Below are 18451 nucleotides of genomic sequence, written 5' to 3'. Positions count from 1 at the left end.
AATATATTGCAATAATATTAGTGTGAATTTAGAACGACTTAAGAAGTCCAAATTTTAGATTTAATAAAGAGAATTTTTTTAAATTAAATTAGAACTGTTTACCTAAAATGGTAAATTTGAAAGTTAAAACCATTCTGCTATCTAAGAAAATTTGTTAATATTTATCTAGACAAGAAAATTATTTAAGGTGAACTGATATTTGATAGGTTGATTATGTATAGTTTTGTGTATGTCATTAATCTATCAATTTTACTATTATATATATATTTATCTATCAGCGACTAAAATCTACAACTTGGAAAGTTTTTAATTCTTACAGAGAATAAAAAGGATCTGGTTCATCATTCCTTTAAGCATCATAAAACTTTAAAATGAGTGTAAAAGAAATTAATTTTTACTTTAGCACACGCCAGACATTAAATTAATACTTGTTTTGCATGCACAATTTTTACAAATGTCCCATTAATGGCGATAAATGACTTTTTGTAGCACTCAATGTTCTTGGGAAAGAAATAGGGACAGGAAATGTCGCGCAGTTCATGGATTAGATAACTGGGGGACGAGGATCTTCAATCAAATTTGCCGCAGTTCGTACCCTACCGTGGAAGAATTACGCCGCACGTATGGCACAATAATGTTTGCGGTGTTTTGCAGAGATAATTAATTTTGATGTTCAGTCTGAGATTTGTTTATGAACACTTAAAAGAGTTTTACTGTGCTTTCTAAGCAGATTATTTCTCAGTTCCGTTGGTCTATTTTTATATGATGCACATATTGAAATGTCAAAATCATTTATTTAGCCTAAATTTAAATCTAAAGAACGGCTACAATCTCCCACACTCCTCTTTTTCCAGTTACTATCCAGAATATTCGGCAATTTCCGAGTATTCGGGTTAGTTAAGCTTTTACTGTTAAAGGAGACTGCATGAAGCAATTTCCTGTCTTCTGATTTCAGAAATGTGCCTCTTTTTTACTTAAATTACTTTGCTTAGGGAAAACTGTTATGCAATGAAAATTTAGGAAATGTTCAGAATTTTGATTTAAGTTAAATTATTTAAATATTAATATGAGTGGAAAAATAAATTGTATTTATTATTAGGTGCCAAACGAATACAATTAATATGGCTTATTATTATTTATTTTCTATCAGAGTCGTAGCTAGGGTTTTCAGCACCCAGAGACAACTGAAGATTTCGCATCCCCTACTGCTTGCCAAGGATGGAAAACATTAATTCTAAAATGTCGTAACATCAGTTTGGCGCCCCTTGGATTCTGCGCCCGGGGACAAATACCCCCTGTAGCTACGCCCCTGTTTTCTATATTTTGAACTGAAATTTCATCATTAAATCTTGTAATATAGTTTAGTTCTGCATAGTTTTTTTCCCTCTCATTATAAACTAATTCTGTAAATTGAACTGTCATTTAAAATTTAAAAAAAAAAAAGTTGTTTTCCATGGTTGAGGTAATGCTCATTTTCTTTAATAAATATTGCATTGCTCATATTTTAAAATACAAGTCTAATTTTTCTTTTAAGGTTATGCAGTTGTATATAATGTAATTAGACAGGTGCTTATTTTTTCCTTAAAATGTGCTTGAAAAGTGCTTATTTTTGTAACTAAAATGTGGCTACGAACCCTGTCTTAGATTTTGCATTAATGACATTGATTTCATACCCACAATTGATGGATTTATAAGAGTAATATTCAGTTAAAAAATATACTATAATGCTTTTTTAACCCGGCGTTACTCGCGCTAATCGTACGTATGCCGGGCCTGCGAGGTCCGTTTATGGATTTATATTTTATGCAAGTCATTAAACACCCCATTAAGCATTTACTAACAACATAATTTAAGACAATATTTAGAGCTCTAATTTTATTCAATATGTGTATAGAATTTTTTAAAAAACTTACCAAGTTTTATGTACAATTGGTACATGTTAAAACAGAATGATCTTCACAGGCATTTCTTTCACATTTTGTACATATTATCTTAGATTTTCGGTCCTTTGAACTTGGGCAAATATAGCACCTTTTTCTCTCAATTACTTTCTGTTTTTTAGCAGTAGGTTGTTTGCTCTTGGGAGATAGTTTTTATTACAAATGTCGAGGAAGTTATGGTACAGTGCACCTCTTCGCTGTGTAGTCTTTAATCTGTTGCAAGATCTCTCAAAAACTGACTCCGTTTCCTGTGCTATAAGGATGGATGTTTTGAGCATTGGAGTAATACTCGAGCATTGATTGCAGCAGTATTTGCAGCAGTATTTAGCAGTGTAAAGAACAGAACCATTGGCCATCTTTTGCTGATTCTTGCAGTTGAATACGCTGCTGACATTTGGTCCACCACATCAACAACTGTTTTCGTCAAATTATAAAATGTTATTATTTCAGGTTTTTTTGCGTCACCTGTTGTTTGGTCAATAGCGTCGTCGTTATGCATTGTAGAGAAGATGTTAACATTTCTTTTTTTTTTTTTTTCTCTAGGAACATACGACACTAAAGTCATGACTTTCTGGAATGTAAACAAGGATGAATGCACCTTACGATTTTTACTGTTCACAAATTCCCTCTTGTTCTTTCTTATGGTGCCCACTAGAGTAATGTTTTTCTGAAGGAGATACTTTGCAAGTTCATAACTAGTATATCAGTTGTCGACTGTTACATTTCTCCCAGAATTTAACTTTTCTGTTAACCTTTTGACGACTTCAATTGATGATATGGGCCTTAGGGCTGAGTACCTGCATAAACTTTAAAATTACATGTAAAGAAAGTTCTTGCATCAACAAGAGCGAACATCTTTATTCCATACCTAGCTGGCTTTTTTGGCATGTACTGTCGAAATGAAAGCGTCCTCTAAATGGTTCGAGTTTTTCGTCAATTGTAACATATGATCCAGCTGTGTAAAACTCCTGACAATTATGCCCAAATGAGCCAAATACATATCTTATTGGGGCAAGTTTGTCCATTTCTTTTCTCATTTGCCTGTTTCTAACATCGTCAAATCTTATGCATCTCATAAAAAACAAAAAACAATTATGAGACATGGTCCTATGAAATATTTCTATCCCCGTTCCATCTGTGCACCATAAATATACCATTAAAAGCTTTAATTTCGGAGAGTTTTGTTTTTAGCATCACGTTCTCTCTGAAAGTTGTCACTGATAGTGTCAATATATATATTTGTGCAGGTGATGATCGTATTCAAGATATTTTCATCCAGTAATAAACTCCAAGACTCAGAGGAGAAATTACGTTTTTTTACACTCCAACATTTCCAAGCAACTTTGAAATAATATTTCGTGATAAAGTTCAAGCATTTTGACGAAATTTTGTTTTCTTCCAAATTGTCTTTCCATCTTTTCCAATAAAACAATCACAAACTGAATCAATAGCGTCCTCTTCATCAGACGACGTATTATGCCCACTAAATATTTCATCACAATCAGACAATAAATCATCACCTTCGATAGATTCGTCATCAGTCACTACTTCATCTAGCAAATTATGTAATCGTTCCATTTCTTCATCATATGTTATCTGTGAGCCATGTTGTGCTACGAACTCGGTGCACTTCAAACTCGAAATTAGAAACATGTTTACTCGCGCCGGGCCTGAGTGACCCAAAAAATGGCTTTTTGTCCGAACAGAATAAAACAAAATTCCGAAAACGCCTCCTTTGTGTCAAAGATCATCTTACACTGAGCTAGACCGGGTGTGGTCCATTTCAGTATTAAGGGGTAGGGTCTTGATGCCTTAAAGTCAAAATAAAAAGAAAATTATTATTTTCTTTTATAAAATGATTAGTTTATAAACCAAAAAAATTTTTTTTTCACCTTTGCTGCCGCTTGTTATTTGTTGAAAAGCTATGTTTGGTATGCATATTCTTCTATAGCATTAAAAGCAGCATTGCATTTTGCTCAGTTTTTTTCATTTCCTTTAGAAATGAATTATTTCCCCTCTTCTCTTGTTTGCTTCAGTTTCCTATTTCTTCTAGCTTTCTTACTGTTAAGAGATTTTCTTTAAGAAAGACTACTTTAGAGTTTTTGCATTTTCTTTAAAGTATATGCCTTATCTCTATTCTTCTCAATCTTGATAAAAGAAGCTTGATGTGCTTCGGGTATTCAAAATTTTTATGTTGTAACATTCATATTTCTATAAATGCTGCCCATATAGTATAGTGGTTAGAAGAGCCTGCTATAGGCATGTTTTAACTGTCCATTCCTTCATGAGAGGCAACGGTGGCCATCTATTAGACGTCTTCACAATAAAATGACCACCAGTTCTAGCCTTAGGAGTACCCAATGCTGAATAAGCTAGTGCCTATCATTAGATTTAAAAAAGAAAAAAGCTATATATATATTTTTTCCATAAATAAAAATAACTAACGATTTTTAGAAATTCTGCATAATAATTGATGATGTCCCCTCCTTCCCTCCTAAAATTGGTGTTATTAATGAAGCTGCATGCAGTTATTTGATGTAACTGAGATACTTTGAGTCATTGAAATAATGTTTCTTTTAAAAATGCGATACCTTTCTCTGTCTTTTTGAAAAGTTAATTTTATATGGCCATTCAGTTTTTGAAAAAATCTGGTATTTGTAACACAAAATTATAAAATTTATAGTACTAAATTTCATTAATAGTAGTTTAGAAGTTTATTTACTTTTAAGGCCTTTTTTGTATATTTAGCACAAATATATAAATGTGTTTAATATTTCTATCTCTTCATACAGGTAACACGTTGCTTTCTTCTCTTCCCAACCATAGAAAGAATGTCAACAACTCCGCAGGGTCAGTGGGTATGGCCAATGTTGACATATCTTCGTCTTCCAGCATTAATTAGTGTGTATGCTCTTAGTTGTTTAAGCCCACAAATGCAATCCAGACTTTTAGAATGGTATTTTAAAGACCGCTGCATCCCTGATTGTGTTCTAAATGCTAGTCTTAATTTATTTCAACCTGATTGTGCCAAACTTTGTATGTACATGGCTCGAGATGAGCTTGAAAATGTCACTACTTTAGATGTTGATAATATTCGAGAGAACATTTCTCGTATTACTTTTTATTATGGAGCTAATGACAACTGGTGTCCTTATTCCTATTATCAGGATCTAAGAGAAATATTTCCTCAGGGAGACATTCGACTATGTAAAAATAATTTTGAACATGCATTTGTGCTAGAGAATAGTAAGGAGATGGGAGCTTTAGTGTCAGGATGGATACTTGAGGAAATATTAGGCACACCAAAAGATGTTCATAGAAATTCACTTTTGGTATAATCCACATGAATTTTGAGAAATTTCAGCAGTATGTAGCATCTAAACATCACTGAAATGAGTAAATGTTTTGAATTACTCACAGTGCATGACGCACAAGTTTTTACTGTATCTTGTTTTTTCTTTGCAAGTAGTTGAAGATGCTTTTTGTAATATAACATGAGGAATCTCAGAAAAATTTTTGTTTATTTTTTACATCAAATATCATAAGAATATGAAACTATATTAACTGAAATGAACTTGTTGATATTGTAGTTTAAATTTGGTTCCTATATATTTATTTCTGTGTGTTGTTAATGATGTCACAATATTTAGATGCATTTATGTTTGATTTTGCTGGTGATACTCATTTTATTGATAGAAATGGAAGATCAATTGAAGCAAAAAATCAATACTTAAAATTTAAATATAGCTATTTACTGTCATCTAATTGATTATATTATTAGTTGTTTTGTTAAAAAATTAATTTGCTTTTTATTTGGCTTATTTTTCAAAGCAAATGCATACCTGTAAGGCATAAAGTTGTTCAGCTACTGTCACTTAGACATGAAACCACATTAGCTTTCATTTTCTGAAAGGGAAGCCCTGTTTAGAAAGCATATTGCTAAATATCATGCTTTTTAAAGATATTGTTTGCCTTATAAAAAAATAATATTAATTACTGTAAAAATGAAAATGCTGAAATCTAGAACCCTAGTTAGTTGTAAGCATCAAATATATATTAAGTTGTTATTCCTATGTTCCATTTTGGATGAAATGAATAATCATGTTATTTAAAATGTAGCTATTTCTTGTAATTAAAAATGCTAACATTTAATACTAAATGCGCAAGGAAAAATTATTAATTTGTTTGGCTCAGTTAATTCTTTATTCATAATATTAGTCCAGTTATGTTAAGAAATTACATGATTTGCGATAAATAGAATTCAGTAGCTTTTGTACATTCTTTCTTAACTGTTTTGCAATTAGTCTTTTTTTTTTTTTTTTTTTTTTTTTTTTTTTTTTAAGTGTCATTCTTAAGAGAGTGGATTGAAATTTCAAAAACTTGGGAAAGTTTAGTTAGAACTTCCATTTGCAAATTCTACAAAGCTATGAACATTAAATGAAAAATTAAATATGTGATTTTTATTAATATTTTGTGAAACAAACCTCATTAATCTATTTAGAAACTATAGGCTCATTATATTTTAAAGCATCTAATGAACTTCTTTAAAGGGGATCATTTTACTGAATACAAAATTTTAAAATTGATGCTTAATTGCATACAATCTGTGTTTAAAACAAAAACAGCATTAAAAATAATAATAATAATCAGTCTTATGCATTGCAATTTATCTAGTCAGTAATTCACAGCAAATGAATTCCTCAATAAATAAATAAATAAATAAAAAGTTTCAGTTGATGTAACTATTGTTTAACATTCCATTTAACTTGACCCTTTTTTTGTGGTTATCAGATAAAATTGTAATGATACTTCACATATATTACCACTTTTTTTCAGGAAGGGGTCACTCTGTATATTACTTGGTTATTTAAAATATTTTTACACCCGTACAAATGATCTAGATACCATCTTAACGGACAAATTATTATGGAAACAAACAATAAAATTGATGACTAAATAAATCTAGTTAATAAATGCAGTGTAACTATAGCTTTTTGGGAGCCTTAAATGACTAGCTGCTCAGTGAGTTAGATTTTCTTATGGAATTTAAGTTTGTAAGCACAATAATATTAATCTTTTAGTATTTTATCTGATATTGGTAAATCTGTTTTTTAGATAACAAAGATGTTGAAATTAGTTTGTATAATATTAATTAAGGATGCATCTTAAAAATTTTCATAATTTTAAATAATCCAAAATAAATTTCATAGTTTAATAATTCAAAATATTATTTTGATGTGAATTATAAATTTCGGTTTCACCGCAAAAATGCTCTTAGAAGTGAGCTACTGTAATTGGAATATTCAAATTCAATGCTTCATATTTTTTTGTCTTTTCTATCAATCTATTATATGTTTAACATTCTGCATTTACTAAATATTTTTTACACACTGATATCTTTTATTGTATATAAATATTTGTATTTTTCAAATGCATGTTACTTTAAACAGGTATACTTTAAAGGAAGATGTGTTAATACTAATTTATTAGTATGAATTGGTATGTTTAGTATTTGCATTTCCCATGTTTTCTTCTGCTTATTGAAAATCATTTTTGTTTTCCTTAAAGGACATTTTCACTTCCTATTCCAGTGACAGCAGTGCTTAAAAATCATTATTTGTAAGTTATTTTATGGGAATTATTTAAATCCTCTGAGCATAAATTTGAATGTTCCCCAAGATTTGAGTAAAAAATGGTAGTTTCTTGATTGTAATTCCAAAATGACACTTTCACTTTGTACCTCGATTCTTTTTCTTCTAATATACATCTAATCTGAACGTGGATCCACCAGGAGCTGGTAGAAATTTTCGTGTGTAAATTGGAAAAGCAACCTTCTATATGGAAGTTTACTTTGAGGGTTAATGGTGTGTTTTTTTTATTAAACTCTGTTACTAATCTTTATGTTAAAAATCCATAAATCTCTTCCTACTCAAGAATCTCGTTTTTCATCAGCATATTGAAATCAGATACGAGGCTTCAGATAATTAGCAGTTTCCATTAACTTTTAAATTAATGCCCAATAACTGAAAATACAGTAGAATTAAAGTCCCACCTAGGTAAAATATATTTTCTTTGTACATTCCCTACTGGATAATTTTCAAAATGAAAAAAGATAATTTATACAAACTTCATAATGAATACAAACCCAGTTTTTAATGTAAGTTAGTTATTATTAAAAGTTTATTAAATTTAAAATGTTCAATAATTAGAGAGTTACATGGCAGTATAAAATCAGTTTTGTTTTAATACAAAATAATTTTTTTAAAAATAAATCTATAAAATTGTTATAAAAAGTATTAGACAATTAAATTTTTTATTTTCAATGAGCAGGGATTCATTTTGGTTTTAAAAATACTGAATTTTTGCATTAATTTAGCATAATTTTATGTCAAACTTTTTGTGATGGATTTCTCTGTGGCCTCATTTTCATTGCAAATATTTCAAAATTGATGTGTTTGATATATGGCTTATTTGAGAGCCATTCAGTGATAACTGTATTTTATACTCATAATCATTCGTTTATGAATTAAGATTTGTAAAAAAAGAAACATTTTTATCATGAAACAAAAGTGGTTCATTTACAGGTTCAGTGAGAATTGGAAGTAAAAATACACAGTATATCTATAAGCTTATTTACACTCTTAAATGTACAGATTTACCAAGCTTATGAATTACACCAGTGACACCAGCAGTATGGGGCCGAGCATTGTCATGGAGCAACACAATTCCTTTACTGAGCATTCCTCTTCGTTTGTTTTGAATGGCACGCCTTAGTTTTGTTAAAGTCTCACAATATCGTGTCGCATTAATGGTTTTACCTCTGGGAAGAAATTCAGTAAGCAAAATGCCTTTCCTATTCCAGAAGACAGTGCATATGATTTTTTGTGATGACATTGTCACTTTGAACTTTTTTTTTTTTTTTTTTTTTTTTTTTGAGAATGAGTGTTTCTCCACTCCATCGATTGTTGTTTCGATTCTGGTGTGAAATGACACACCCAAGTTTCATCACCTGTCACAATTTGGTTTAAAAAGTTTTCTCCCTCATCACTGTACTGCATGAGAAATGTCTGGGCACTACCAAGTCGCTTTGTTTTGTGAACATCAGTGAGCATTTTTGAAATCCATCGGGAACACAGTTTGCGATAATTCAAGCAGTCAGACACAATTTTGAACAAAACAGTACGTGAAATTTGTGGAAATGCCTCTGAAAGAGTTGTCATTGTGAAGCGTCTGTTCTCATGAATTGCTTCATCAACTTTCCTTACCAAATCATCGGTGACAACAGAAGGCCGACCACTCCGAGCCTCGGCGGGGACATTTGTTCGACCTGCAGTAAACATTCTTACCCACTTCCTCACCATTCCATCATTTATCGCATATTCACCGTAAACTTCTGTCACTTGACGATAAATTTCGGCTGGTTTAACATTCCTTGCGTTCAAAAATTTAATCACGGCACGAATCTCACAGTCAGCGGGAGAACTAATTGTCTTAAACATTTTGAATGTGCACAGCAAACTGAAAACACAACATAGAGCAAGTCGGTGAACAAGAAAGAGGCAAGAAAGAACAGCGCTGTGTTAGGCATCCCGCGCACATGCGCGGGATGCCTACCACAGCGCTGCGACGGCGCTAGAATGAAATGGTACTTAGTTTCCGAATACGCTACGTACATGCACACATTTCTGAATCTGGTCCCGATGACAGAAGAGTACCAAATATTTTTTACATTCAAAAAAATTTTTCTTTTAATATGATCAAAACTGTAATTAGTATGCATAGCTATTTCATTCGTATTTAGCCTAATCAGTATGCATAGCTATTTCATTTGTATTTAGCTAATCAATATGCATAGCTAATTCATTCGTATTTAGCCTGATGTTGACTAAAATGATATATGTAAAAGCTATGCTATTCTAGATTTAGTGCAGTATATGTATGCTTTATAATACTTAGCATTTATACGTTATAGGTCTGTGTGATGCTGAAGTAGTCAGTATAGAATTTTATCATAAAAACTCATTTGAGCTTCCTGTTGGTATGTGAGCATATTTGGAGCATTTATCAGTGTCCAATAATTCCATATATGTCTTATATATTTGTGAAGTGATTTTTTATGTGATATTTTCCATTAGAGGAGGGAGCATTATACCCTGCCTTTCTTGTTATTAATTTTCAATCATTCATGTTTATTGATTGATAAACGATATAACTAAATAAATCTTTTGTTTTTGGTGTTGATGTATTGCAGATTAAGAGATGTATTACTTTGAAAGATTTTGTTTTTAACACTAGAAATTATGATAAAAATAATTTTACTTTTTTATTATGCTGTGTAATATGACAGTGCTCAAAACAAATGTTTTATAACTTGTGTTCACATTTTTCATTGTATAAAATGTTATTCAGGTTTTTGTTTTTGTTATTTGAATATCAGAATTAATGAGTTTTAGAATGTAATGTTTTTTTTTTTTTTTTTTTTTTTTTTTTTTAAATGATACTGCTTTTTCATTTAGTGTATTATTTGAAAGGGCAACATGGGGTTCTGATATTTATCTTTTATTTAATGTCATCAAAAAGGAGGATAAACCTTAAAGATATAAAGCCAATCCTTTTAAAGATATAAATTACTACAGGGCAGCTTATGTAATAAGTGCAGAAAATCTGATCTTTTAGTTTAAATTTCTGAATTAAAACATTATTAATCATTGATATTTCAACTTAATATCTGTTGGTCCATTTAATAATATTCATCCTATTTTTATGATTGATTTTTAAAAAGGCATACATATTGAAACTTATGAAATATATAAATATATAGAGGGGGCAAATTTGCGTATATATGCATAGACATACACACAGTGAAACATTCGTTAATGAACAGTTTCCAAGTTTGTAAGCAGTTGAAGTAGGAGGCGGATGCACTTTGTTTAGCAGATATTTCTTGATAAAATTTTCCTTCATAGCCTTGTGAGTGCCTACTAGTGAGAAATTATGTATAACATCATAAAACCATTTTACTAATGAATTAGATTTTTACTAAAACCTGTTGAGTTCAGATTTTGGAAACTATTTTAAACAAATTGTATTTCTGAATATATCATATCTTTTCATTATATATTTTTTTTTCCTGTTCAAGCTAAGAAATCATTAAATTTAATTCTAATTCTTAAAAAATAATCATAACTGATGCAGTAGGTTTTTAATAAATGAATGAAATTTTTAATTGAATAAGTATTTATGTTAAAGTTGAATATTAATAGTTTATGTACATACAAATGACAGATCGCTTTACTATATCTGGAACACATACTAGCTTAAATGTGAAAAAAAAAAAAAAAAGTTTCAAATGCTATTGCAGTCCTTTAAAAAATCTAACAATTTTAGAGAAAGAACAAATTTACAAGGTAGCACCTGATAATTTTATTGCTAAAACCAAGAATGCTTGTATGTTTACTTATTTGATACCCAGTGAATGAATAGGTTGCATTATTCCATGTACAACATAAGTATCAGCCATCTTTTCTCAAGACTATCCATGAAGGTATTGTTTCATTTCAAAAGACAGCCTTGGAATGTTTGTTATAATTAATTGAACTAATTTTATACATATTTTCCAGTGCAGTTTATTTTGCATTAAATATATACAGTAATTGAATGTTTTGTAAATTTTTATAGTGATTATTAAGGTTGTACATGAAATTATTTCCAATTGTTCATCCACTTTTTGGAATGTATAGAAAATTCTAAATTAAAATCTTTGTGCGTTCACATCTGCATTTTATAATAAGTATGATATAGTAACTCAAAAAAAATAAATCAAATAAAATTTATTTTTGGGGGAATTATTTACAAATAATAGTTAAATAAAGTTTTATGGTAATAGTATACTATATTACCTTTAATATTCATAAAGACGTTTACATAATACAAATAAATTTTTTAGGATGGGCAAGTTATGAACTTGTTTAAATAAAATTTTATATGTGAAGACTATGCTATACATATCAAATAAGGCATCTTTCTAAATGTAAAATTTGAAAATACTTTAGGCTTTAACATAGTCATTTACAATTTTGCCACACAAAATTCCAAGCCATCCGATTTGTACATGTGAAGATTTATTCCTATTGCATACAGTATAATTACTACAAAAATTATGTAACTAATATATTGATATATATTAGCTTCAGCTGTAAAATGTATGGTTTTCTCCCCTACAGTATATTCTGTTGCAACGTTTTAGATTAGATGAGTCTATAAAGTTAGAATAGAATAGAATAAAAGTTATAAAGTTAGAATAGAATTACTAATTATTAGTTAATGCATTTTCAGATAAAGAGTTGCAGTTGGTGTTTTATAGAGATGTAATGTAAAATAAGTTAAAAAACACCAGTGTTTAAAATTAAGAAAATTAACACCTTTTTCAGAATTTGAAAAAATATCAGAGAGAATTTAATGAAATTTGGTATAAAGTTACACAGTACAATTAAGCAATTTATATTATGTAATAGTGAATGTACACAGTCATGACTGTCAGTTATGTTCATGAAAGCTGTAATACCCAAAACTGATGCTGTAAGATGGCACCTAAGTCAAGATTTAATAGAGAGTATGTTGACTTCTAACAGACTGACATGCTGCACATAGTCATCATACTGTTAATGAGTCCCTGTGATAGCTGCATCTACTCTTGCATCAAAGCAGTTCATAATTCCTGAATGATATTCAGAGGCGCTTGGTGAATTGCAATTGCTCTCTCAAGTGTATCTCAAATATGTTCAATCTGGTTGATGTCAGTAAATCTACCTGATCAATTCATCTATAAATATCTTAACTCTGATGATATGCCCACTAGTTGAGTCCTTCATAGATGAGTTTTGTCATCCATAAAAAGAAACTGAATTAAATGCATCCCTGAAAAGATACTTTTGAATTCTAAATCTCTTTTCTATAACGGTAACCAAGAAGCTGCTGTCACAGTAAAATAGTATGCAGTCATATGATGTGATGAATGCTCAGATTATGACATGTCTGACATCACAGTAATCTTATTTCCTTAAAGATGGACAGGTATCAGGTCCCTTTTTCTCTCCAAATGAAGGTATGCCAAAAATCAGTGTCTGGGCTAAATCTAGATTCAACACTGAAGAAAACTTGGCCCCATTCAAATTGGGTTTTAATTTGATATTCTCTGCACTATGCCAGACTTACTTTTTTGTGTGAGAGAGTGAGTAGGATGCAAGCAGTGGGTTTTCTGCAAAAAATTTTCATGAAACTTTAAGAGACTAATAAGGATTTCAATGATAACTTTGAGCTTATGGGAGAGCTCTGTGTCTGTAGCACTTCTCTGGCATCTGGATGAACATGCCAAATACTGATCTTTCTTGGGTATCACAAATCTTGGACACCCTTACCTAGGCCTTCTGAGTATGGATACAGTCTTCTAAAACCATTTCCACAAATTGCAGACAACACTAAGTGTTAAATTAAGCTCTCTTGCCAATTGAACACAGGATTGTCCCACCTCCAATCTACCAATGATTATCCATCTCATTATATCTTGTAAATTTTGGTGTTTGCTCATATCACAGTTGTGATAAATGTAACAAAATCTTGCAGTAAATGTTATGATTATTGCTGATGTGTACAAACAACAGAGCAACAAATGACTACTTTTTATATCTATCACTGTCACATCACCTACATGAAAGAGTGTGATTACATATTTAACATCAGCCCTACTGTGTAATTATTTAACCACATACTTTCCAACTTTCGTTCAATATTTGAAAAAACATTATTCTCTTAATTTTGAATATCAGTGTGTTATATTTCAAGAAGACTCTCACGACAGAACTTATACTAATATTGATTCTTTTTAAAATTTAAATGGTGACTTTGTCCTTCAGATTTTAATGAATCAGTTATTAATTTTATTTTACTCATTATGGCAATGGAAAGTTAGTGAAGTTTCATTTTTCTTACAAGAAATTTGATTTAGATTGCTTAAACAAAAATTTTACTGTACTCTTGTAACTGCATCACATGATAAATATCACGAGTATAAATCCTTCATTTCATTAATTAAATCCTTGATTTCATTAATTCATTAATATGCTCAGCAGGCATTACATACAACATATATTGGTTTTGTTGTTTGAAACATAGGATATAATAAAAAATGTATCATAGCTGAATTTATATTTTAGTTGTATATAAATTCATTAATATCAGTATTATTCTTTTATGTAATATATTTGTCCTTGGTTAGAAATATTCAACTGCACTGCCTTCCAAAGTTAAGTATTTAGTGGTAAAATCAACAAAAAGGGAAAACTGAAGCTTTGATTAACACCAAATTGCACATGAAGGTAGCAAATGTGTTTATGCATGAAAAAATAAAAGTATGTACAAAGATAAAAACAATTCTTAATTTCTGTAAATTATATAATAATGTCACACTTGGGTAATTAACAAATTTATGTTTAAAGTGAAAAAACAAAACACATTAATAAGGTATGTGACTATCCCAGTCCTTTACACAAACTGTATAGCAGTTGCCCATGCTTTAAATGAGGTGATCAACCACTGCAAACACTAGCAGTAGTCATCCCTGTACAAACAAGCAGAGACAACATCCCTGAGGGCATCTCAAAAGATTTTTAATGGATTAAGCTGAAGGAAATACAGTGAGCACTCCATGACAAATGCCCTTACTCTCCAGATACTAGTTAATGATGCTCGCTCGATGGGGATAAGCATAATCGTCCATTAAAAGGAAATCGAGACTAACTTCTGCAATGTGTAGAACTTCATTTCCTGTACAACACAACTGCTATAGAAGCTACCACCTATGAATGCATAATGTTCTGGACTTGATTCTGTGTGCTGCTTCCAGGGCAAATCTGGACTTGTGAATGAATAGGACATTGTGCCATTCTGAGACACTCGAATTAAGATGTTAATGAAACTATTTTAATGTTTTCCTTTAGGATTGGCAGTTAGGGGAACACAAGCACTTGATACTCAGGCATGCAGCCCTTTCATGTGAAGCCTTCGACACACAGTGCTAGCAGATATTGTTTTTCCAAATGACTCTACAACCATGAATGTAACAGCTGTAAAGTCACTCATTGATTCTGTTTGGCTAATATGACAATATACCAATCTTCAGAAGGAGTGGTAATCCTTGATCAATTAGTCATAGGTCTCTGGACAACTATTTGATTTGCTTGGAATTGTTCCACGTTTGAGAAAGTACTCAATGATCAGTGCCAAAGAAAAGAATGACATCTTTAATTGATTGACCTGCTTCAATGTTTTCAACAATATGCCATTGCTCGCTATCTCTCATTCATCTTCTTTCAGCCACAGAAACATAAATATTATCAAAATTTATTCTACAAAAGTTAGCATTTAAATGAACCTTCTCAAACCCTTCAGAATGTTGCAATCTTAAATGGTATTAAATTTTTGTTAATAAACATGTTTGGGACTGTGAGCTGTGATTGGCTGTAACATATGATATTTGTATACTGCCATCTGCATCCACAGTGAATTTAACTCCTCAAATTCAACTACACTTTGGAAAATTTCTGATTTGCATTACATACATAACTTCTGGAAGCCAGTTTATAAAAGACTGCAATATATTTGAATTCCAAATGATAGTTAATGGTGCTTAAAACTTTGCAAGATTTACCTCATCTGTTAGATATGATAAAAGCATATGCATGTTAGTATTAGAAATTCATTCTGATATTCAATCAATCAATATGTAAATTAAAATCTTATATTAAGAGTATATAAATCGATGTAAACATGGATTAAAAAATGCAATCGATTTTTCAGTATAGTGTATGTAAAGCAATTTGATAGCTTAAGAAGATAAGGTTTAATAATTGCAATAAATTAATGATTGAAAGTACTGCATATTTTATTACATATTAAAGCTGAGATACAGTGTAGTGTGAAATTATAGCATTAACAGAACAAAAACATCTTGCTACAGAATATTTATTACATTTACTTATTTAGTTAAATAATTGTAGTGATTATCTAAAAAGTTAACATTTTAAGGGAAAAAAGATACTTTAGATCTGAAACAGAAAAACTAAAGAAAAATTTATTTCTTGATTAAAATGATTTTTGAATTATTTAACTACCTTAATATGAAATGTGATTATATTTAAAATAAATTTACATATCTATATAAATTTGTATGTAAACATTTATATTTTATCTTGTAGCAGCTAGTCCTTATCAGTTATGTCTGTTGTGTATGCTTCCATTAAAAGTAATCCAATTATTTAGTTGGCATTATTATTTTATTCTAAAACTTTATATCAAATGTCATATATATGTAAAAGTAAATGTTACATGTGTATGATTGATATGAATGAACTGATTGTGTATAATTAATAACATTGAAATTTCGCCAGTATGAATATTTTGTTCATTCATTACACAGCAAGATAAATTTGAATCAGTATATTTGCGCAAGATACACAGCAAGATAAATTTAATCAGTATATCAGCAAGATAATTTGAATCAGTATATTATATATATCCTCAGTATATTTGCGAGTTTTGTCATAGATGTAGAAAATGAATATGTAAACTGCAGGTTGTTGAATAATCAATGTAATACGAAGTCAGCTATGTTTTTTTTCTCCCCTTTCATCTTTTTAAATATAAGCTCTCCATTTTGTCTGTTTTGAGATAACTTTTCACTATTGTTATAATAAAAATGTGAATTTCTCTATTATATAATTGGATGTTTTATAATTACTATTTATACACCTTTTAAATTTTGCTAACACATTTGCTTGAAACTATTTGTATGGAAACATTTTATGCTTCAAAAGTGAATTTGAATTTATGCTGATATACAATATGTGGAATAAACATTTAATGTTTACCTTTGTATTTTTATTGGTTTAAAAAATACAAGATTTTAAGTCGAAAATAAATGACTAGATATACTAAATTTAGTTACCAGTTTTAATTTTAAAATTTCAATTTAATCAAAATTAAATTTTTTTAATCAGAAAAATATAGCTAAACAAATCTTTTATCAATCGCAGATTTTTCATCCTGAGATAAATTTGTACAAAATTAACCTAGCTCTGCCTTTAGTTTTGTGTTGCGCTTACATTGAAACTTTGATATTTATGGATATTTCTGCATTAGGTAATGAAACCTTACAACGTTTAGAGAAGGCTCAAATCAACTCAAAATAATACATAAATAAAATTTAGAAGCCGAATTTCTCCACATTATACCTAACTGGGGATTGTATTTTTCATGAAGAAACTGCAACATCATGCACTACTGAAAATGGGTTCGAAAGCTTCACCAGTGGATACAGAATAGCCCTTCTTTTGCCATCTGATAATTTCCAATGCGGGTACTTGAAAAAAAAAAATTAAACAAAAGCTTCTATTCTTTGAGATCCTAAAATAGTCATACAAATGAAGAAAATCCCCTGTAACATGATGCTATGTGCTTTAAAATATGGGCACAGCAACGTGGAATAATCTACCAACTTTTGGTATTTTTCACGTTAAATTAAGAAGTTCGAAAGCAATTAGTGATTTCTAAAATTTTTTGTTATTCTGTGTAGATGGATGTAAGCATTAACTTTTTAACTGTTTGTTGCATTTATTTTGTATCAAATTATTAATTAAAACTCATCACACAATTTGAAAATAGGCTTTTGCCGATTAAAGACTATATCACATATATAACAGTGAACTTGACAAAAGAAGTACAGATTCTTGGCATTGCACTTGAGAAACCAATGTATATTAAAAGAGCATGTTGTTTGCAAGTGTTAGATATCATTGCTAGTATAAATCTGTGGTTTTAGAATTTTAAATTGATAACTTATCATTAGTATTTTGCAGGCATCTCATCTGTGATCGTATTTTTAAAATACTAAAGTGATGATTTATAAATTCATTTCCTTGAAATACAAAATGAACAAAGAATTAACTAATGTAATTAAAAATTTTTTTAGAATATTGTTATTGCCTACTTCCTTCCCTGTGTTCTTTATTACTCCATAGGATCAGTACAGTCCCTTCTTTTAGATCTCTCTGACACTTGCAAACAGTGTCCATTATATTGAAAAATTATGCTTTAAAATATATTGGTAGAGATAACACAGAAAACATTTTGGATGCTGCATAGAGTATAATTAGGAATTTTTTCAATGTGAAATGTTATTACTGCTTATATGAAACATATATATATTTTAAACTGAGTTACATTTATCTATTCTATGTCCATAAAATTCTTAGCCAGCCTTTATTTTTGCAAAAGTCGGTTGTAGACATATACTTCCCATTATAAGAGTGTTTTAAATGACCCAGAGATTCATGTTTTCACATTTTAAGAAATAAATTTTGTGAAAATAATAAAATCTAACTTCTTATACTTTCACCCAATCTCTTACTTATATTTACGAAAATGTTATATGCCTTATAAAAAATAAAATACAAAAA

General features: G+C 29.9%; 1 protein-coding gene across 1 annotated transcript in view; it reads left to right on the top strand.

Annotated features, from left to right (window-relative positions):
- The window catches only part of sturkopf (lipid droplet associated hydrolase sturkopf), a 68134-nt gene extending 51271 nt beyond the window's left edge, over positions 1–16863 (top strand). Inside the window, exon 5 of the mRNA XM_035376436.2 lies at positions 4733–16863. Coding sequence (XP_035232327.1) covers positions 4733–5278 — 546 coding nt within the window. The 3' untranslated portion in view covers positions 5279–16863. The remainder of the gene's footprint in view (positions 1–4732) is intronic.
- The last annotated feature ends 1588 nt before the right edge of the window (positions 16864–18451 follow it).

The sequence above is a fragment of the Stegodyphus dumicola genome, chromosome 9, assembly GCF_044657685.1.
Source record: "Stegodyphus dumicola isolate Sdum_Otavi_A_Nest chromosome 9, ASM4465768v1".
In the NCBI taxonomy this organism is placed as follows: Eukaryota; Metazoa; Arthropoda; class Arachnida; order Araneae; family Eresidae; genus Stegodyphus; species Stegodyphus dumicola.
This window is presented reverse-complemented; position numbering and strand designations above follow the sequence as displayed.